This window comes from Mustelus asterias, chromosome 17, assembly GCF_964213995.1.
Source record: "Mustelus asterias chromosome 17, sMusAst1.hap1.1, whole genome shotgun sequence".
Taxonomy (NCBI): Eukaryota; Metazoa; Chordata; class Chondrichthyes; order Carcharhiniformes; family Triakidae; genus Mustelus; species Mustelus asterias.
The window spans coordinates 47,782,655-47,806,214 of record NC_135817.1 but is presented as its reverse complement, the minus strand read 5'-3'; the positions used below and the strand labels follow the sequence as shown (position 1 = coordinate 47,806,214).

Here is a 23,560-nt window from a genome sequence, read left to right as displayed (position 1 = left end):
CCAAACCTACTGTGGGTGATTATATTGTAAACAGGTACGATTTACTTTGTCAAGTATTGTTCAGGTTCCCTTACTGTAAACATGTCACACCCATGTGGTGTTGAGATATACAGTTATGGAGTGTCACAACTCAATACCTGGGTGTACTGAGTTCATAGATCTTATTCAGGGTGCAATTGCAAGCATAGTGAAAAACCTCTAAGTGCCATGAACTGTTCTGAAAGATGACAAATTTGAACTGTTACATAATGTACTTTGACAAATTTTATGAATAAAGTCTATTTTTGAAAGACAATTTTGTTCAGGATCATATTAGGATTCAATGATCAGTCTCTATTCTCCTGGTTACTCGGGGGAGCGAGAATAATTAACTGAATGTCAAATCATATTAAAAAAGCAAAATAAAGAGAGGGAACAAAAGATGGGATTGAGAGATGAGAGAAACAAATTTTAAAAAAATACTTCTTCCAAAACTTCCAATAATTAAAATCCAAAGAACTGAGACTTCACACGTGTAAAGTGTGGTCGTGGTCAGTGCTAAACAGGTCATTTGGCAATATTAAAGCTCATCACACCATTAGAAATTCACTTCTGGCATGTTTAATGGGTATTTATCATGCAACTGCATAACCCTCCATGCACTTGAATGCAGAGCCTCTTGGCAAGATACCAATATGGCACAACTCAGGACAACTCAAAAACAGCAACTACCTGATTTCTGCGTTTAACAGTCTTCATGCAGTTGCTGGAAATTGCTGTGCTATTTACTCTTTTAAAAATGGCAAGTGGTGATAACATCACCAGTAGTATTTCTGCTACAAAGTTTTGGCCAATAAGTTACTGCAGGTGAAACTACAAAGCATATAACATTCACATACACAAGTTCCCAATTGAAGAATTCAAAAGTCGAGCGCAAATGGAGTTTTCCATTTCAGTATCTCTGCATAGATAAATCAGAGTCTGCATCAATGTATAGGAAAGAAATACAATGAGAGTTACCTCCTCGACCGAAAAGCCCATAGACAAAGATACAACATCTGGAATGCGGCCCCCAGGCAAAGGCCCTGCATCTCGGAAATGAACGGACTGAGAGGCCCTCAGTATGCTGAATCGGCCACCAAGGACTCCTTTAAAATGGATACAGATTGTTAAGATTTTTGTAACATTGATTTGTTTCCATTACCAACTGCATTTAACTTGGAAAGTACACGTTTAAATTTTGTACAGTATTTCATTTTCTATGCAAATAATTCTATGCAAATAACTCTTCTGTATTGGAATATTAGGTCTATGTTAAACCAAAATGGAAGAAGAATCTCAAAGCAAGTTAAAGTTAAAAAAGTTTATTAGTCACAAGTAAAGCTTACATTAACATTGCAATGAAGTTACTGTGAAATTCTCCTACTTGCCACACTCCAGTGCCTGTTCGGGTCAATGCACCTAACCAGCACGTCTTTCAGACTGTGGGAGAAAACCGGAACACCCGGAGAAAACCCACGCAGACACAGGGAGAACGTGTAAACTCCAAACAGACAGTGACCCAAGCCAGGAATCAAACCCAGGTCCCTGGCACTGTGAGGCAGCAGTGCCAACCACTGTGCCACCCAAGGGAGCTCTGAAGACATTCCTTAAGACACTTGGCCATGTGGAATCATCATTAAATACTTAGGTAAACAAAATGGACAATATTCAACTAATCATGAATCATAAATGACTTTCCAGCATAAGCATAACTAATTGGATTGATTAGGAAGGATGGGCAGAGGAGGTTGAGAAAGAGACAAGAGAAATAATTTAATGAATTCCTTAGAAGTTCTCAAATCAGTTTTGGTTTTTTTTTAAAGTAAGCAATATACGTTTGGCAAAGGCAATACACGAGGTGGTCATCCTAAAATATGGGAGGATTAGGCTATGTACCTTTTTGTCAACCAGCACGGACAAGATGGGCCAAACGGTCACCTATGTCATAAATTGTGTATGATTTTATGTAACTAGGATAAACTATGCTTCTACCGACTAAGTTATTGCTGAACAAAATTGCAATATTGATCAGAACATTGCAGTTTCAATTCTTAGTATATTCAGAATTCTGATCTTAATCCAGATAGTGACTGAGGCACCATAGTTGATATCACCGCCTTGAGCTAGGGAGGATGAAAAGCAAGCCAGATCTTGTTCCCTGTTTTTGTGGTGAAATGTGCACAGATAGCAAGTCAGGATCAAACCAGTCTCAGCTATAATTGCTTTATGGTTTTCATCTGCTGGCACACTTCTTTCAACCTTGTACATGAAAAAGCACCAAAAAGCACTCTGGATCGGAACCGCAGTATGAATTAATATATTTTATGAGATGAAAAGTTGACAGCAAAAACTTAACATTGCAGTGATCACAGTGCTAAAATTTAACATTTGAAACTGCCAAGTTTCAGTTGCATTATTAATTACACATTATATATATATGGCTTTTCTTTCCTTCAGCATGTCAATTCAAAAGGTATTGGAGAGAATACAGAAAAGATTCAAGTGAATGATTCCAGGGATAACTACAGCTAAGAGGATAGACATGAGAGGATGGGTCTGTTTTATTTGGAGAAAATAAGACTGAGAGAATTCTTGATAAAGGTATTCAAGATCCTGAGCGGTATGGACAGGGTAAATAGTGAGAAACTGATCCCTCAAGAGGATATCAAGAATTTGCGGACACAAATTCAAAATAGTGAGCAGAAGGACTAGAAGTGATGTGAGGATTTTTTTTTCCCACCCAGAGGGTGGTTGGAGTCTGGAACGAACTTTCCAAGAGGGTGGTCCAGGCAAGTTCAATCAAAGTATTCAAAAGGAGATTGGATTGCTATCTGAAAAGAATGTGCAAGGCTATGGGGATAAGGCAGGTGGGAGTTATTAGGTAGAATTTTTCAGGAGAAAAATTTCTCATTCAGAGAACCAGTGCAGACTTAATGGGCTGAATGGCCACCTCCTGCACTATAAAGATTCTGAGATTCTGTGAAGGTGATTCATGTTTCAGTTGATAGTATTGGATAAATAGTAATCACAATATTAGGTTTGGAGTAGTTATGGAAAAGAAAGGAAAAATTGTCAGGTAAAACAGTAAATAAACATTGGAAAGCCTCCAAAGAGGAGATGGTTTGAGTACAGGTTTGACATTCCCATAGAGGGGAAAAGAGCTAGAACCAAAGCTAGAGCCCCAGAGGATCTAATATCTATAGGAATTTAAACAGAAAAAATGTGTCTAATAAATGACAGATAATTCTCATAAGTTAGTGGGGAATAAAGGTAAATCCATAAGTATGGAAAGAACTGAAAAGGTGGCAAAGATAGTACATGAGAATAGATCAGCTGGTAACACAGGAGGAAATCCAAAGTCTTTTTAGTGAAAGGGAAGTTAAAAGAAAGGGCAAGGCTAATTAGGAATCAAAAAGGATATCTTCATGTGTAAGGCAGAGAACATGGCTGAGTACGAAACCGATATTCTACATCTGTCTTCACTACAAAACAGGGCATGTGTCAATGTTACAGTAAAGGAGGTAACACTAGAGAAATTCGGGAGTGAGGAACAGGTACTGAAAGGTTTGGCTGCGCTCAAAGTCACCCAGTCCAGATGCAACACATCCTAGACTGCACTGCTCAGGAAAGTAAGGGTGAAAATTGTAAAGACAGCCTTTCAAATCTTCTTGGATACAGGAGAGCATGATGTAGAGATGCCGGCATTGGACCGGGGTAAACACAGTAAGAGTTTTAACAACACCAGGTTAAAGTCCAACAGGTTTATTTGGTAGCAAATGCCATTAGCTTTCGGAGCGCTGCTCCTTCGTCAGATGGAGTGGATATCTGCTCACAAATAAGGCACAGAGACACAAACTCAAGTTACAGAATACTGATTAGAATGCGAATCTTTACAGCTAATCAAGTCTTAAAGATGCAGACAATGTGAGTGGAGAGAGCATTAGGCAGTGGTTAAAGAGATGTGTATTGTCTCCAGACAGGACAGCCAGTGAGATTCTGCAAGTCCAGACAAGTTGTGGGGGTTACCGATAGTGTGACATGAACCCAAGATCCCGGTTTAGGCCGTCCTCATGTGTGCGGAACTTGGCTATCAGTTTCTGCTCAGCGACTCTGCGCTGTCGTGTGTCGTGGAGGCCGCCATGGAGAACGCTTACCCGAAGATCAGAGGCCAAATCACATTAGCCTCTGATCTTCGGGTCTCTGGGATCTGAGCCTCTGGGATCCTTGGCTTTATAAATAGGGGCATAGAGTATAAAACAAAGAGGTTATGCTAAACCTTAAGGAAACATTGATTAGACCGCTAATGGAGCGTTGTAAACCAATTCTCAGCATCACACCTTTGAAAGGATGCAACATTCACTATTGGTAATACCAGCTTCATTTTTACAGGCCAACTATTACATTTTTAAATATTCTACACATCTACTTTCAGAAATTACTATTGTTAGTAAATGTTACTTTGTTGTTAAAGAGTTCATTGGTGACACTAATCATAGAATCCCTACAGTGCAGAAGGAGGCCATTCAGCCCATTGAGCCTGCACCAACAACAATCCCACCCAGTGTTTTTCCCATAACCCCGCCTATTTACCCTGCTAGTTCCTCCGACACTAAGGGGGCAATCTAGCATGGCCACTCAGCCTAACCCGCACATCTTTGAACTGTGGGAGGAAATCGGAGCACTGTGAGCCAAGTTGTAAAAATGAATACTATTCCAATAAACTGTATGACTAAGCAAACTAGCAATTTACATAGATCATGAAAATGCCATTCTTAAAGAATAATACAAATGAAAGCAGAATTTTGTGTGTTTAATGATAATCAAGGAATACTTGTGGATTTCTAGCACTGTGCTGATCCCCTGCATGGAATTTTTGAATTCAGCAACTCTGCACTCAAACTTAGTTCGTTCACACCGACGAGATCACATTTCATCACAAACAATGAGCCTATATGAAAAGTGATCTCAACTGCCTGTAACTGGATTCCAAAGTTGGGATAGGTCATGAAGATGCCTTTGAATTCTTCTGCCAAGAATCAGATTTACTTCCCCTGATACAAAGCTACTGAATCTCCAAACATTTTCTCTACCCTAAAATACTGTAGTGCTGCGTTTTTGCTGTACCAGAATACTAACATTAAAATCTACCGATTATCTCTGAAAATTCTCTGATAGCACAGAGAAGAACAATTTTAATTGCACAAACATTCCCATTCACTTGTAGATTTTTTACTGGAACCAAAACTCACAAAAGAAAACAAATAGTTCTTCCGCACCTTGCCTAAACCATTCAGGCTTTCCTTTGAAAAAAGAATTTTAGTTACCTTGCTACTCATTACAGCATTTTTACACTTCAAAGGGTATCCAATCTGATTTAAAGTATTTTAAACTTGCAATATTTCACTGAATTGCGAAAGATACAAGAAACATAAACCAGCAAGGTGACTCTCAAGATGGATTATTACCATAAATATTCAACAATCCCCAGCAAGAAAGCACAGGTTTTAACCAGTAACACAGGTTATGAAGCAGATTAAAATTTAAATAAACTGCAGCAGCAATATGAGCTTTATCATATCCTCATGACATTCCAAGCCACTTTCAATTACTTAGTTTTGCAGTGTAGTCACAATTACTTGCCAAATGTAGCAACCAAATTGGGAGGATGACAATTTTGGCATGGTCACATTTACTGCCCATTCTCAGTTAAGACTGACGGTGGGCTGCCTTGAACCTTATGCTGATGATGCCCCACAATGGTAATAGGCTGTTAAAAGATTTTGACTCAGCAATTAGGAGGTTAATGACAATATGTGCCTAAATTAAGGTGGTATGTAACTTGTATGGTGTTGCTGTCAATTTATAATTCATACTTCTGGTTAACAGAAGTCACAACACAGCAAGGTGTTGTCAAAATAAGCTGATTTGCTAAATGCATCCTGTATTACCACAGCCAAAGTGTGACAATGGTAGATATCAAGTCCATTGGCAGGCAAAGTCAATTGAGCATTGCTTTGACCCAGATATTGTGGAGTTTCTTTAATGTTGCTGCAGCTGCACCCATCTAAGTAACTGGCGAGTATTCCATAACACTCCTGACATTAGCCTCGTTAGATAGTGTAGTGGCTCCAAGGGGTCAGGAGGGATGTCATGTGGTGCAAAGCCACTGTCTTGTTCTTTAGCCATGTTGTCAATGTGGTTGCTTCATTTATGATGCTGGTCAGTGGCAACTTCTTGCATGTTCATGGAGAACTGAGCAACAATGGTGCTACTGAAAGCCAAAGGCAATGTGTTTTCACTGCTTTTGTTGGTGCTAATCATTGCTTAACACGAGTGTTTTCTGCCGCCTGTCAGCTCAAGCCTCGATGTTATCCAAGTACTGTTATAGTCTGACATGTGAAGCTAATCTGATGTTGTATTGGCCAAGGAACACATTCTGTAGGGGAACTTACAACTCTTCAAACCAGGGGATTTATAACACGTACAGAGATAGGACCCTCCGTTTAACGTTTTAACCAAAAATTTCTCAATGTATTCAAGCCAATCACACTTGTTTAAAAAAAGTTAAAAGTTGCTATTTTAGTTTCAATTAAAACGTCTTGACTTTAAGGAGAAATCTATGGTTTAACGTAGTGAGTCAGAAGGAACTGAAAAATCACATGATCTTTCATCTTCGAGAGCGACGGTATTTTCGAGCGAGTGGAAGAAACGTACAAGACCAAAACCAAACTAACCTGGAACAGTTGATGTCAAATTAAGTGTGGGAGAGTTTTTAACTTCAGTATCTTCCCTTGGATCATCTTAACTGCCATATTTAAACCTGACATTTAAATCTGCCGATGGAAAATAACTAATTTTAAATGAAAATGCTCCGGGATCAGGCGCTGTCGCTGCGGAAAAGGGAGGGTTTGATTAGACAGGTGGATCTAGATAATTCTTACCAGTTGTCAGGGCCGCGCTGATGAGAAACAGCTGGGCAAGGCCGGCACTGCCGCTCGGACACAAGTCTCCTCCAGGCGCCATCTTCCCACCGCACTGCCTTCTGGGCGGAGGCGAGGAGGGGGCGGGGCTAACGGCCCTCTGTGTAACGACACGTGATGGCGGCCGCCAGCGGGGCAGGGCGCCCGGAACTGAATCATGATTGACAGGGCAAATGGACCAATAGAAGGCGAGGAAAAGCTCGGTGGGCGGGACGGGACATGGGCGGAGGGGGGATTAGCTGATTGGCAGCGGAGAGGACCAATCAGAAGTGCTCGGCCTGCCGCAGAACGAACCAATGAGGAGTACGCTGGCCGGTTTCTGTCCCGCCCCCTCCCGTTGCCTGGCCGATTATTCTAATCGAGTTCGTTCGCTGTCGAGTTTGACTCGAGATATCGAGGATTGGGGGGGGGGGCAACCCGTGTAATCATTTATCAACGAGGGGAATAAATAAATCCATCCAGGAATACACTGAAGATAATTAACATGGAGGAGAATTCTCCAGTCTGAGATATCTCACTCATTGCTTTCTGACTCGGAGAGCTTTGTGCCCATTGACGTCAGGCCCGCCTGGCTCAGCCCGGCCAAACTTGCCTTCCCGAGCCGAGCCGGGCCCAGCCGAGCTGAGCCGAGTCCAGCCGAGCGCCGGCCGAGCAAAGCAGGCCAGCCCAACCAGCTGGCAAGGCAACAGCAGCAGCAGCAGCATTGCTGTCACACTTGCCTGCCACTCGCAGCAATTTACCTGCTCATTTCACTGCGTGCCTTCTCTTTTTGGGCTGTGTGTCCTTTTATTTCCCCCCCAACACCCCGGGAGCACAACTTCAAAAACAAAAGTTAAAACAAAAACGGGGAGAAAGCATTGGAAAAATCCAACTGCGGTTGTAGGAGCTGCTGGAGAAGGGCAAGGGGAAATCCTCACTGACCCCAACGAACCACAAACCATAGACAGACAGAGAGAGAGAGAGAGAAAGTGGTGACAACACGGAGGTGAAGCCACCAAATCCTCCCCGTGTATTTCAGTCAAGGCTGGAATAAATTGTTCATCTTTTTTAAAGAAACTACTGATTTTTTTTGTTTTAAATACTGACACAGCGGGGAGGCTAGAACCTGTTTTCTTCTCTCACCCGAACGCCAGTAGTGGGGGGGGGGGGGGAGAGAGGATATTTGCATTTGAAGCTGTTGGTGTGTTTTAGGCAAGGCAGGCAGATAGGAAGAAGGGGTTGAAGTTGTTGGAAGATTTATTGGTAGGAGCAGTGTCTCTTCCCCGCTGCTTGGCGAGAAATTAGCCCTGCCAAACATCCCAACCCGACCTCGATTTTTATCCCTCCGGAGTAGTGAAAGCCGAGGAGCAGCCTCCACCTCCCTCCCTCCTCCTCTTCCTCCTCCTTATCATTATGCTGCTGTTGCTGCCGCCGCCGCTGCCGTGAGGACTCGATCAGTTTCGATACGTTTTCCCCTATGGGGGTTTGCTCCCCCCCTCTCTCTCTTTTTCTTTAAGTTTCAAAAGAGAATGGAACAGAAAGGTCTTTGGATCGCGTAAGGAAAGTTCATGGGCGTTTATTAGTGCCTGTTCTGTGAGCACACATGGCGAAAACCAAAGAGAAACAGGTTTGGAAGGAAATGTATGGCGATGTTCGTTCGGTGCCCGCAGAACATATCGGCAGCAAGGAGGATCGCGACAAGCCCAACACCAAGTGAGTTCGAGCTCCGTTTATTCCCCCCACCCGTACTGGTTCATTTAGGGAGCTGTTCCCCAGCAATACACATCCATGGATGTAATCACAGCAAATATTGTGACATAAATGTGCGTAATAAAAAATAAATAAATGCTGCAACTACATACCAAGTTAAAGTCAATATTTTTTAAAAATTGTTACATAAACGCGTTAAATATGTTTTGCCACGCAATATTTTGCACGAACTTGCTTGTTAATGGCATTTATTGTAAATCCTCGGCATCTTCTTCTGCAGGTTGGAAGACTCAGGAATTGACAGAGGAAGACCCGAGAGTTTTAAAGTAATCGATTCGCAGTGTTCGGGAGATGGGAGGAAGGTGGGTCCTGCTTCTAATTATTTAACCATTTCAGTCCGAAAGCGCATAGTAGGCCATCACAAGGAGGTGGTGATAAGACATCCAAAGGTGAACGCCAGGCTGCATTAAAGGTGGTTGAAAAGGAAATCCCGTCAGCCTCGTGAATGTGAACGATTAACACTCTTTTACATGTTGCTCACAACGATCTAGTGCTGTGTTTAACCTAATCAAGTATATTTCTGTGAACTTCTAGCTTCTTCTCCGTGTTAATGTCCCCTATATAGTGGTAGAATAAATACAGATTGGATTCAGTAATATTATGGCCTTATTTCTTGTGGGCTCTTTTTGTTTTAACTGTGCAGTAAAAACACAATATGGATTTGAGGTTCCTGAGAAGGTAATTTAATTCTTACAACCCTAAGCCAATTTTAGTTTTTTCATCACACTAATAGAGGGTGCACAAGGGCATTTACAACAATTTCAGGTACAAAAGCTTCCCACCCAAGACATATCGTAGAGGTGTGAGGGGGAAATGGACACTGAGCCACATGAGAGATATTAAGTCGGATGAACAGAAGAATTTGGCCAGAGCTGGATATTCAAGAGTGAGTTAGTGGAGGAGAAGCAGAGGGAATTTAAGTACAAGGGCGGCACAGTGGTTAGCACTGCTGCCTCACAGCGCCAGGGACCCACGTTCAATTCCGGCCTTGGGTGACTGTCTCTGTGGAGTTTGCACGTTCTCCCCGTGTCTGCATGGATTTCCTCCGGGTGCTCCAGTTTTCTCCCACACTACAAGATGTGTGGATTAAGTTGATTTGCCATGATAAATTGCCCCTTAGTGTTGGAGGGACTAGCAGAGTAAATACATGGGGTTACGGGGACAGGGCCTGGGTGGGATTATGGTTGGTGCAGGCTCAATGGGCCAAATGGCCTCTGCCTGCATTGTCGAGATTATAACATGGAGCCCTGGCAATTGCAGGCTCAGCTGTTGGTGGTAAGGTGAGATTGGATGCAGAGCAGAGTCGAAGGAACAGAATCTGTGGTGGTCTGGGGAATGGTTCATGCTAGAGGAGGTTTTAGAGGGACATAAACACAGAGAGGAATTTAAAATGAGAGACCTTGTGGCATCAGGAGTTAATGTAGCTCAACACCAACAGGGCTTATGGATGAGTGAGACTTGGTGGGGGATAAGATATGAACAGTCCTTTTTTTTTTAAAGTACAAATGTTTATAAAGAATAGTGAGTAGGAGGCCAGCCATCAGACAATTGTGGTAAAAATGCAACACTTCAGTGGCAGGTGGACTGAGACCGGGTTGGAGACAGTCTTTATGAAGGAGAGGATGTGGAATTGGTATCTCAGCTGATGTTCAACGTGCACACCAAAGCTGAGAACAGCTGGTACATCTTGAGATGGTGGAGGAATGGAGTTTTTGGAGGAGATTAAAGATGATGACATTGACACCCATTGTTAAATTGAAGCAAGTGTGCCTTTATCCAAAGTTCATTGTTGAACTGACAGATTGACTCTACAAATGCAATGAAGGGTCAGGAATGGTGGTGGAGTGTTAAATCTTATTGAAATTGACTTTGTATTTATGAATGATATAAAAACGACAGTGTAAATGGAGGAGACCGAATATCAATTCTTTAGGGACTCTCAAGTGAGTAGAAAAATAAGCTATTGAAAATAGTGCTCTGATTATAATAGCTAAAAGTGAAGCCAAATGAAGGAAATCCAATTGACCTGAACATGAGAGAGAAGCAATTGAGAATTGTGTGCTCTTCAATGCCAAAACTGTGGAGAGTTTAAAGAGGATATTATGCCCCACATTCAGTCCCTCAGAATGTTGTTTCTGACTTTAGTTATGGTTGTTGTGATGCTGTAAGCAAAGGGATTCTAAGAGAGAGTTGCAGGGCACATGGGGCCTAGATCGTTGACACTAAAATCTTTTGAGAGGAAAGGTGGAACAGTGATCTGCAATGACAAAGGTGGAGGGGCGATGACAAATGATTTTGAAGGAGAGAGAAAGTATGATGAGAGGGAACAATATATAATGTGAGCTAATATTGGGGACCGAAAGGGAAGTTGACTGTTCAACTGATAAGTGGAGATGGGTTGAGGGAGCAGGAAGTATGTGCATTGGTGAGATGAGCTCAGAAAGGGCATGGAGGACATGAGTGAGAGAGAGGGTTCAGGGCTTGGAGGAGGTTTGGTTTGGTGGGCGGGAGGTACTCGAAGCAGCAGCATAGACAACTGAACACAATCCTATCTTTGACAAAGAAATGCATAAATTCCTTGCAATTCTTTTTTAAGTGAGAGTCATAGAGGCTTACAGCATGAAAACAGGCCCTTCGGCCCAACTTTTCTATGCTGCCCAGGTTTTACCATTGAGCTAGTCCCAATTGCCCGCGTTTGGCCCATATCCCTCTATACCAATCTTATTATCCACGTAACTGTCTAAATGCTTTCTAAAAGGCAAAATTGTACCCGCCTCTACTACTGCCTCTGGCAGGTCGTTCCACTCACCACCCTGTGCGTGAAAAGATTGCCCCTCTGGACCCTTTTGTATCTCCCCCCTCTCAACTTAAATATATGCCCTCTAGTTTTAGACTCCCCTACTTTGGGAAAATATATTGACTATCTACCTTATCTATGCCCCTCATTATTTTTTAGATCACCCAAAGTCTCCTACGTTCTCGGGAAAAAAGTCCCAGTCTCTTCAGCCTCTCCTTATAACTCAAACCATCAAGTCCTGGTAGCATCCTAGTAAATCTTTTCTGCACTCTTTCGAATTTAGTAATATTCTTTCTATAATACGGTGACCGGAACTGTACACAGTATTCCATGTGTGGCCTTACCAATGTCTTGTATAACTTCAACAAGACGTCAACTTCAACAAGAGGACAGAGGAGAAGGGGAATGGGGTTTAAGGAGGCAATTGATTGTGAGAAAAGGAATGTCAAGGGTTATTTTAAATCTCCAGAATGATCCTTGAGTAATGGGTGATATAGGAGATCATGGTTCAGTGAAAGTTGATTTGATTTATTATTGTCACATTGGGATACAGTGAAAAGGTATTGTTTCTCATGTGCTATACAGGCAAAGCATACCATTCATAGAGTACATAGATTCCATAGTGCAGTTAGAAATAATGATGGATAGTTAAACTACCAAGTGCCAGATATGCTTGTCTGTGCCCATTGGCTGTGAAGAAGTGAAGATGGGGATTGTACCATGGGAATGAGCAGGATTTTGAAGGTTTGCTGGAATAAGGACATCAAAAGGGGAGTTGAGGGAGTGGATGAGTTGCAGTGATATCCTGGTGAATGGCAGGACCAAAAGCTAGGAGGGAATGTCACGAGAATGTAGGTGGTGACTGAAAGGAATTGTGCATATTTACATTCAAGGACTTATAAATTGCATAATTGTATCAGTGCTCATTGATCAATATGAAAGTTAGATACTAGGCAAATTGATATGGATTTATATATTTAATTTATAGCAATCAATTTTAAACAAATGTATAATTATTGTCGGAGAGAACATCTTCATAGCTGGAATATTTTACATTCAATGACAAAGTTATCAAAAATGTTTTTTTTAAAGCAACTTAAAACAGGAAAAAATGTTTGTTCCATATTTAACAGAATTCGAGCAACAACTAATTAGGTTTTTCAACATTATTTTAAGTACATAAGGCTGTTTATAATTTATATGTAAGAGGCTTTGAACACTTAATGTTATTCAGTTTAAAGTTGCAGAATTTGAAATAATCTGTTGTAATTAAAAAGTTTCAGACAAGAATTCGGAGGCCCAGTGCCACACTTTCAACACAAAACATAGATTTTGGTTCACCTTGGACTGTATGAAATATTTACTTTTAAAATAATTTTTCTTTTTAATCTATGAGGGACTCGATAAACAGAGGCTTCGTTCATACATCATGCAATTCACTTAATTCTCAAGTATGGTCATTTGTTCACTGAGCTAACATCCCAATAAACTGAAAGACTTTCCATGTTGTATTTTGTATTGCGGTTGTGTAAGTCAGAGTTGCTGAGGCATCATGCACTTTTACATGCACAATGTGGTTTGGAGCAAATGGCAGGATCACCTAGCTTTTGGTCCTGCCATTCACCAGGATGTCACTGCAACTCCATCATTTAATGATGGAGTTGTAGCCTCAGTTTTTTTTTTAGAAATTATAGAAACCCTACAGTGCAGAAGGAGGCCATTCGGCCCATCGAGTCTGCACCGACCACAATCCCACCCAGGCCCTACCCCCACATATTTACCCACTAATCCCTCTAATCTACGCATCAGGACTCTAAGGGGCAATTTTTAACCTGGCCAATCAACCTAACCCGCACATCTTTGGACTGTGGGATCACAAAGATCACAAAGATGACACAAAGATTGGAGGAGCTGTGGATAGCGAGGAGGACTGCTAGAGGATACAGCAGAATATAGATAGGATGGAGACTTGGGTGGAGAAATGGCAGGTGGAGAGGACGGAGACTAAATGCTGGATGGAATTTAATCCAGACAAATGCAAGATGATGCATTTTGAAAGGTCTAATGCAGGAGGGAAGTATACAGTAAACAGCAGAACCCTTTGAAGCATTAACATACAGAGGGATCGAGGCATACAGATCCCACAGTTCCCTGCAAATGGCAATACAAGTGGATAAGGTGGTCAAGAAGGTGTATGGCATTCTTGCCTTTGCCATTCAGGGCATAGAGTCTAAATATTGGCAAGTCATGTTACAGCTGTATACAACTTTAGTTAGGCCACATTTGAAATACTGCATACAGTTCTGGTCACCACACTGCCAGAAGGATGTGGAGGCTTTGGAGAGGGTACAGATTTGGAGGGTATTAGCTACGAGAAGAGATTGGGCAAATTTGGTTTGATTTCACTTGAGTCAGAAGCTTTAGGGCGACCTGATAGAAATTTGCAAAATTCTAAGAGACAGGGATAGTCAGAGTCTATTTCCCAAGATAGAAATGTCAATTACTCGGGGACATAGGTTTAACGTGGGAAAGTTTAAAGGAGATGTGAGAGGCAAGTTTCTTACACAGAGGGTGGTAAGCGCCTGGAATGCGTTGCCATAGGATGTGGTAGAAGCAGATACAATAGCAACATTTAAGAGGCATCCTGACAGATACATGAATAGGCAGGGATAGAGGGATACGGACCACGGAGAGGCAATGGTCTTTAGTTTAGAAAAGCATCATGTGTCAGTCCAGGCTTGGTGGGCCGAAAAGCCTGTTCGTGTGCTGAACTCTATGTTCTATGTTGTTTGCCAGGTTACATGTCTGTACATTGGTCATTCTCCAGTCCCTTTTGTGGTGGCCATTATTCAAATATAAGCCTTTGCCATGAGTTTTGTCAAGCTATGATTATAGTGAGAAACATAGCATTTTTCATAACCACCAGATGTCTCAGCGCTTTGCAGCCAATGAAGTATTTTTCAAAGTTGGTCACTGTGGTAATGTAGGAGAGACTAACTAGAGTTATCAGAAAGCTTTGTCAGAGTTCTTTTAACTTTACAATAAAGGTTTTTTTATAAAAAGTTGATTCAAGATATAGTGATGCAGAAAATGTGAGGCTACTTTATGGAGACAGTCCGAAATCCAATGTCAAATTTTTGACTTTTCCCTGCAGTTATACAACACAAATGTTATCAGTGTGAAGTCGTGATCACTTTGTGCGATGCAGAATGTGCAATAGTATGGTATTATAAGAAATCTGCTGTTTTTGAAGAAGGTAGACATCTTATAAAATCTTTAAGGGAAAAGTGTAAATAGCCACTAAATGTAGTGATGCTTCCAAAATTCAATTTAGTGAAAGGAAATTGAACATCATTTTTCTGTTAAAATCATTTAATTCATATATGTCAAATGTTAGGAGAAAGTTTAAGGAATCATCTGTTAATAAAATCGAATGTCACAATTTTTAAGAAGAACACAGCTTTCCTGATGGGTCGGCGTAACTAACTAGCCAGGCAATAAGGCATACAGACCTGAATGGTCCCAGATTAAAATGACCAACCTCAGCCAGGGTAGCAGTTGGACATTATAATTGCATTTACCACCCCTGGTTAAGGAGCAAAAAATGTTCATGGCTCCATGATATTTGGTGGATTTCTAACTACAATTATGAATGAAGATCAAGGGAAATATATCCGGCCACAGAACTGTTTTCCTGCAAGCTAGTAATTCCTGCTTGCGAGTGCATATTTGCACACTGGATGAGGACAAGATCTGGCTTAGCTGTGGTGTCCCCATCGATGAATAGCTTATCAATATTCACTGTCAAGACTCATAAATGATGGTGACTTGAGTATTGTAGCAGGGGACAATCAGTTCCTATGGATTGGTACCCAGGAATAACACCTGAGAGGAGCATATAAACTCAAGACAAAAACGTAAAAGGGAGGGTAGGGTGACTATATTCCATTTAGAAGCATCCTTGGTAAAACGTTTTCACGTGATTGTTATTCTGAATAGCCTTTTGTAAATTTTTCAAAATGCTCAGATTCATTTATATGAAATACCCCAAGTTCACGAAGCAACTGTGTCTTGCAATTTGCTGGAAAATTTCTTCACTCGATTTATAATTGACTAGTGTTCATTTTTATTAAATACAAATCTCATGTTACAGATGCCCAATAAGCTACACGTTACCAAAAGCGGGACAATTGATTTTTCTTACCTTGGGTATTTTTTCTTTTTCTTTTAAAAATCGACTCAACATGGGACTAAAAAGTACTGTTCCGCAATGTAGTTATTCGAACAAGTAGTGGAAAGGGCTTATTAACAACAGATCATCTTCGATGTGATTAATATATGTTATGAACAGTCTGTGTTAGTAATGTAACGTTATTGCGTGTAGCTATTATTAGCATTTGAGATTCTAGGAAATAGATGCAACTACTGAAAAAACTCTTCCTTTGAAGAATATAATTTTAAAAATGTAACCTTGCATGCTGTAATGTATCCAATGATCATAAAGGGTTAAAATCCAGTTTCTTTGGTATGAAAGCTGTATATCGGGTGAAACATTCTGCATGCAGTGCACTCGTCCACCAGATACTCTGATTTATGCTGTATCAGGATGGTTGCTATTTCTATCTGATAGATTGCATATTGTTTAAAATGTTCATTCAACAGTTACGTAAACTTTGCCACAATTATTCACAAGGAGAAGGAGAGCAGGAACTGTAGTGTGTAACAGCAATACACAGGACTTTAAAAGCAGAGCAATTAGCAAGAAAAATAGACAGGCTTTCATAGGTTATATATGGAGTAAGCTGTGTTTTAGTGCTCACCAGATAATGTGGCGATCGAGTATGGCACACTGGTGGATGTTTTAGTAGGGAAATTAGCATTTTAATCTTGCATGGTTGCTTAAGCTCCCACTCGCCATTTGCACCACCATTTATCTGGATGTTACTGCCAATCTTAAACATGAGTGGTCAAGGTCACCACATTGGCAACGTAAAAGCCCTGCTAAGATATTCTTTGTGCTTTATAGATACCTTAAACCTTTGAAGGTAGTTGTTGGTGGTCAGCCTTCTGCTGAATGAAACCTTTTTCTTTTCAGAATTTAAACCATTTTCTACGATACTCAACAGAGCCAGTTGTGCACCCTCATCACATGGCCAAACTGCTGGTTAAATCATTGTTTTCCTCCCACACAGTGATGTGTTCGAGCCGTCCCTATTGCTCCAGTTTCTACCTATTACGTTTGGTAGGAAATCCGGAAAGGATTGCTTTAGGCGCATTTATTGATTCTCCCGCGGCATGCGTCTAAAAATATCGGTGTCACTTTCGCTGTATCAGTCATGTCGCCAGTCTTCTGCAACATTCTGAATAAGCAGACCAAATGCATACTGTTGTGTACAAGCACGTTAGCATTTCACTGACACCTGGATTACTGGCAGTCATTCTTTGATAAATGTGTGTTAAACCCACAGATTAGAATTCAAGGGCCACACTGGGGTGTATAATTTTTGAACAGTGTGAATACACTGTTAACAAATGATGATTTTGGGGGGGGGGGGGGCGGTGGTGGTTTACGTTGTACTTTGCCATCTTTGCTAGCAGTCATGTGAGTCTCACACAGGAAGGTCACACACGAAGCACCAGGGAGCTTTAGGTCTCTTGTGAGCCGTGCACTTGTATTGCCAATAACGTTAAATCTGTATAAAAACGCTTTGGGAACAAAGCAGTATTATACATAGCAGACAGTATTAATTCGCGCCTTGTAACGTTGAATATGTGATTTACAGTGACCTAGACTTCTCCGGGATTTCCGAGAGATGGTCGAGTGTTTTCTGCCGAGGGATCGGTCACGCTTTAGAAAGTGTTATGAAATAGAACTTTATTCGGTGCACAGTGCTGTGGCAGGCTTGCTGGAGGAGTTTTCACTTGTGTTTTTCGGCAGATTTAAAAAGGTTTCTGCCGGTAAAGAATTAGAACTCAGTGGGGGTGACCCTTCCAGGCAGGTTTCTCAATTCAGCTTTACGGCAGTTTGACTATGATTCAGAACACTAACTAAATAAGCGGGTTGATACTTAGCGAAGTGGTGTTCTGTTGCAGTCTTGTCTCCAGGATTAACAGCAGAAATATCCTGCTGGACTTTGTACGCTGATCTGTACAATAATCTATGGATGTGGCAAACGTTTGTGACTTATTCTACTAAATTAACAGCAATAGTTCAACTGGCTTCACAATATGTGCTTTGATTTTGACTCGATGCCTCGATCATGCTGCGATCTTGCTCTACGTTGCCCATGTGTTCTCTAATATTTAAATCGTTTACGTAATTGTGGTAAACGCGTCTCAGAGCCGTCTCTTATGCCCTGAAACCAATGACTTTAATGTAAAAACTCTCGTTTGGTATTCACGACGTTAATCGCTCACGTATTTAACCCAGATTGCACAGGCCCAACTATGTATGGTGGTTGAAAGGTATTGTAGCTCTTATCAAATGAGAGGCTTTCCCATGTCGATCGCAACCCTCCTGTCGATCGCAACAGACCGCACTCGAAAATGGAGTCGAAAAAGTTTGCTATCATATCCTCCCTCGCCCATGGCAATGTCTTCCTCCTGGTATGAATCGGTTGCGGATTGTGCATATAGATCGTGCAGGGCGAATCTCGGAGGGAAGATTGCGGGTGGGGAAGAGGAGTTACTTTTGTTGTTAAGGCTCATTGAATATTTACTTAGCTTTGACTGCCTGTTCACAGACAATGGCTTCGGCTAATGGCTCCGACTGTGGAGCGGGAAAAGAGTGGGCAGCAGCAGTGTACAATATCCCCGATCACATGCCAATCATACTTGCTACCCTGGGTTAAATAGCGATCTTTACCTAACGCATGCTGATCGTTCAGCAGCGCAGGATTTTGTGCTCCCGGGCGCATTTTACATTCGAAGTGCATCAACGGGGCGGGCTGGGGGTGGGGGGGGGGGGAGGGAGCAGCTCCCCCGTGCTGGAAATATCTGCCCTTTGCATCCTTGTGGGGTCGGAAGGAAGCAGAGAGAGGCGCGGACCTACCGCGATATTAAAGCAAATTCAGTGTGCCGCGTTAACTTGCAAACTACACAACGAAGACTAACCCACCCTGGTATCCCTGGGTTTAGAATGGTCTAAACAATTAGCCTTAACAAGGTGCTGTGCTCTGACGATCGTTACCGTTTTGTGTCTTGGGGCTCTTGAGCACGCAGCAATAAATCGCATTATTTAACCCAGAGATTGTGAGTCACGTTCTCTGAACTACAGATCCATATTTCCTTGTGAAGTATGCACGAAAGCCATAAACATAAGCTATTTTCATTGGTGACCGATGCCCTATAGATCTTTAGTGAAGCAGGGTCAGAAACATGCCAATCAAACGCTATCGTGGGGGGGGAGCTGGAGGCGTGGGAAATGAGAAATTAGGATGTCTAAGCAATCTTTCCTGTCGAAGTTCCACATTGGTTCGAAAACTATGGCACCGAGATGGTCTCCACCTTGTCGAATTGGTTATCGAATCCCTTAAGGACGAGAGCAAACGATACGAACAATAGGCTGGCAGACCGCAATGATATCCCGATCGCTTTTCTCCGCCGCACCATTTTCTGTGACTTGTACAACAATTTTCTGTAAACACAAAGTTGTGTTGAAATGATGTGAGACGCATAATTTAATGATGGTTCCCGCGCGTGGCCGATCATTTTGGGGTGCAGCAGGAGGGAAGGATGTGCCGTATTGTAGCTGTCATGGATATTGACCGGCCCTTGCAATCCCCTTTGCGCCCCACCCCCATCCATGTTTACATGTGAACGGCACAAGTTAATACTTTATTTAAAAGTGCCAAATGATCATCTTTAATCGATCCACATTTACTGAGCACAACTACATCAAGGCACTTTTTTTTAGACCTCATGCTTTGAAATAAGTGACCTGTATGTGCTGTTAGTGTGCACACATTTCCAGTGATTGTAACTAGTGCAACATATATTTCCAGCAACGTTTAAACCAAACGATTCCCTATATCATGTCCTAAAGGATTAATAATGAGTTTTAGCTGTTGGCTGATCAGCCTACAGTTTTTTTTAAAAAAGTTCTATTACATAAATTTGCTACTCTACAATCTGTTCTGAGAATTTTCAAAACTGGCTGCTATACCTTCCTGCAAATCGGGAGGATAGAATGAACTGCAGTCGGTGTAGTGTGTCCGTACATCAAAACGAAACTGCAGATGCTGAAAATCTGAAACACAAAATGCTGGGGCCGTTCAGCAGCTCTGGCGGTATCTGTGGAAAGAACAGATGAGTTAAGGTTTCAAATATAGATCCGTGGTCAGCATTGACCAATTGTTTTGAAGACGAGTCTAGGCTTGAAATATTAACCCTGTCCCCACACATGCTGCCTGACCTGCTGATCTTTGGCGTTTATTCTTTTTTTAACAAAACGGAAACTGGCAACGCATTTAAACAAAAGCAGGATACAGCGGATGCTGGAAATGTGAAATAAAAACAGAAAATGCTGGAAGTGATCAGCAAAACAGGCAACTTATGTGGAGGGAGCAGCAGGGTTAATATTTCAGGACCCTTCAGAATTTTTAGTTTTACCATATGTAAACTTTTTTTCAGATGAAGAATATAATGTGTAGAGTTTGCACGTTCTCCCTGTGTCTGCGTGGGTTTTCCCGGGTGCTCCGGTTTTCTTGTCTTGTTTGATAGCACAGTCCAAATATGTGCGGGTTAGGTGCATTGGCCATGCTAAATTGCCCTTTAGTGTCCTGGGATGCATAGATTAGCGCGGTAAATATGTGGGGATAGGGGTTGTTGGTGCAGACTCGATGGGCCGAATGGCCTCATGCACTGTAGGATTTCTACGATGCTATGATAATAGCTATAATTTATTAAAAATTGGGAATTGAGCTTGCTAATTGGTTTTAAAGATCGTGACTTAATCTGAAAATGTGACAGCTTTATTTCAATCTCACTGCTAGGCTGTTGGTGTCCACAATTGTGGGTAATTTTAAACTGTATTGACATTACCCAGAGAAACTGGTGTCTTTCTAAATGGAGGAGGAATTGCTATTCACACTCATTTTGACAAAATAATAGGCACCAGTATGAAATAGACAACACTTTGTAATATAAAGTTTATATCCACAGTATTTTTTCATTTAAAATAACAATCAGGAATTTCACTCATAGAATCCTACAGTGCAGAAGGAGGCCATTCAGCCCATTGAGTCTGCACCGACCCCAATCCCACCCAGGCCCTATCCCCATAATCCCATGCATTTACCCTAGCTAGTCCCCCTGACACGAAGGGGCAATTTAGCATGGCCAATCAACCTAACCTACAAATCTTTGGACTGTGGGAGGAAACTGGAGCTCCCAGCGGAAACCCACGCAGAGACAGGGAGAATGACCCAAGCCGGGAATCGAACCCAGATCCCTGGTGCTGTGAGGCAGCAGTGCTAACCACTATGCCACCGTGCCACCCTCGCATTGCAATTAGCAGTTTTGGGCCTAAAGCAATTACATTTTCCTTCACATATTTCCACCTTGGCTTTCTCCCTCGCTGCTCTATTCCTGAAGGTGGTAATGTACAGTGGGGAGTGGTTTTGTGAGTACAACATCCCTCTAATAACAAATCCACATAACAATTCATTCTGCTGGACCATTATAGTCAAACTTATTACTATTCTCCCATAATAACCACATGCGGAATCTTCCACCGGGAATATAAGTTAGCAAAACAGTACTGGAAAGTGTGCCTGATTTTCTCTCCTCCCCATGCTTCGCATGAGATCATTTGGGGCTAGGTGTTGTCTGGGTAATTCAGCTGAAATCAGCAAAGGCAAGAGATTGAATTATGGCCCCGACAGATTATATAGCTCAGGATTACGCCATATGATACATTTACCTGGGAGATATCAGGAACCTCAACATTTTTTATTCATTCGCGAGATATGGGTGTTACTGGCTGGCCAGCATTTATTGCCCATCCCTAGTCACCCAAGGGCAGTTGAGAGTCGGAGTCACATGTAGGCCAGACTGGGCAAGGATGACAGATTTCCTTCATGAAAGGACATTATTGAACGAGATGGGCTTTTCCGGCAATCGACAATGGTTTCATGGTCATCAGTAGATTCTTAATTCCAGATTTAAAAAAAAATTGAATTCAAATTCCACTATCTGCCATGGCAGGATTCGCACCCGGGTCCCCAGAACATGAGCTGATTTTCTGAATTAATAGTCTAGCGATAATACCACTAGGCCATCACCTCCCCCATTTGCTGCTTTAAATCCAGTTATGCTGTTCTTGGGCAAATACTGGATGGATATGAGCTCACTACACTGACAAATCCCCTTTTCAAAAGACAATGTAAAACGAATTGGATTCTGGGGTCTCTTGCATAGCCATTTGTGGCTGTACCTTCATCTGCCTAAGTCCTAAATTCCCTTCATGAACCTCTCCACATCATTATCCCTCTCTCTTCCTTTAAGTTGCTCTATAAAACTTACATCCTTGACCAAGCTTTTGGTCACCTGTCCTAATACTTCTTTGTGCAACTTGGTGTCAAATTGTGCCTGATTACTACGCCTATGACTCACCTTGTGATGGTTTACTATATTAAAGTGCTATAAAACAGGTATTGATTTTGTTGTCTTTATCCCAAGCCAATCAATAACACACCAGTATGACTGTCAGGCAGAGCAACTTCTTGAACTGCAGCGATGTTTGCATCTTTGAGTTTCTACCTGAAGATAACTCTGAAATGAAATGAAATGCAATCCAATTTGCATTTGTGTTAACCTAAATGTAAATGAGGTGTAACCTTCTTTGGAGTCACAAAATAGGTCATTTTGCTTTTCCCTACAACAGAATCCAAGAAATTGATTGACCTCACCACGAGTAACTAATAAAGCTTAATGAATTGATTTGGATTGTCTTTTTAATCCATGTATAATTTCATAAATTAAGTGCATTGTGAAAACTATAGGAATAAATTGTGAAACAGATAGGACTTCAAATCCTTGTAGCCAAAACATTTCTGTTAGAATCATTGTTATTAAAAGATAAAATGGTTTTAGGCCAAAGTGAGTGAAATCTGGATAGGGAGGAAAGGTAAGGCAAGGTGGCACAGTGGTTAGCGTTGCTGCCTCACAGCGCAAGGGATCCAGGTTCAATTCCAGCCTCGGGTCACTGTCTGTGTGGAGTTTGCACATTCTCCTCCGTCTGCGTGGGTTTCCTCCCACAGTCCAAAGATGTGCAGGTTAGGTTGATTGGCCATGATAAATTGTCCCTTAGTGTCAGGGGATTAGGAGGGTAAGTATTTGGGTTACGGGGATAGGACCTGGGTGGGATTGTTGTCGATGCAGGCTCGATGGGCCAAATGGCCTCCTTCTGCATTGAAGATTCTCTGATTCTATGCTTGCATGCAGCCAGAGAGAAAAATGTGAGAGACTCTGTACCTGATTCTGATTTGCTTAATCCATCTGAAAGAAATGTCACCAAAGTTTTGTGTAATTTGGCTGCAAATTATTTTGTTGAAATGGCTCAGTAACATAATGATTTAGGTTTTAAATTTTAGTTTGATCTAGTGAGTTTAGACTTCACTAGTACCACTCATGTATCCCAGACTTTCATGACCGCTTCTAATCCTGACAATTACTCTTGTTTAACAAGTGAGTTTTGATCATGTGACCTGCAGTTTTTTTACATAATCAGTAACTGCTGTTAAACATTTGGACCACTTCAGGAAGAGAGTTGCACATAACTTTTTAAACAGACAGCTTTAAGTTAGGTATGTATAAAGGAATAAACCTGCTGTGTATTCAGCCCTGCAGTGAAACTTCTGCCTCAGTTATACCAAATGTTTGATGTCAAACTTTTTGCTAATGTCAGAGAAATGGATAGAAAGAAAACAAGTCTGTGATGAGTGATGGGCTACTCTTCCCAATAAAATTAGTATTTGTAGGATATTAATATACACAATGAACTGTATTTTGT

The 23,560-nt window shown here is 41.6% G+C and overlaps 2 protein-coding genes across 4 annotated transcripts in view; one reads left to right on the top strand and one right to left on the bottom strand.

The window, feature by feature from the left end:
• The window catches only part of atp6ap2 (ATPase H+ transporting accessory protein 2), a 42,333-nt gene extending 35,259 nt beyond the window's left edge, over positions 1 to 7,074 (bottom strand). Inside the window, exons 1-2 of the mRNA XM_078232588.1 lie at positions 6,963 to 7,074; positions 1,000 to 1,127 (exon numbers count right to left, since the gene is read on the bottom strand). Of these exons, the coding sequence (XP_078088714.1) occupies positions 1,000 to 1,127; positions 6,963 to 7,044 (210 nt within the window). The 5' untranslated portion in view covers positions 7,045 to 7,074. The remainder of the gene's footprint in view (positions 1 to 999; positions 1,128 to 6,962) is intronic.
• Positions 7,075 to 8,062: 988 nt separating this feature from the next.
• The window catches only part of bcor (BCL6 corepressor), a 232,448-nt gene continuing 216,950 nt past the window's right edge, over positions 8,063 to 23,560 (top strand). For all 3 annotated transcript variants that reach the window (XM_078232580.1, XM_078232579.1, XM_078232578.1), the window contains exons 1-2: positions 8,063 to 8,693; positions 8,971 to 9,052. In XM_078232580.1, the coding sequence (XP_078088706.1) occupies positions 8,584 to 8,693; positions 8,971 to 9,052 (192 nt within the window). In that variant the 5' untranslated portion in view covers positions 8,063 to 8,583. The remainder of the gene's footprint in view (positions 8,694 to 8,970; positions 9,053 to 23,560) is intronic.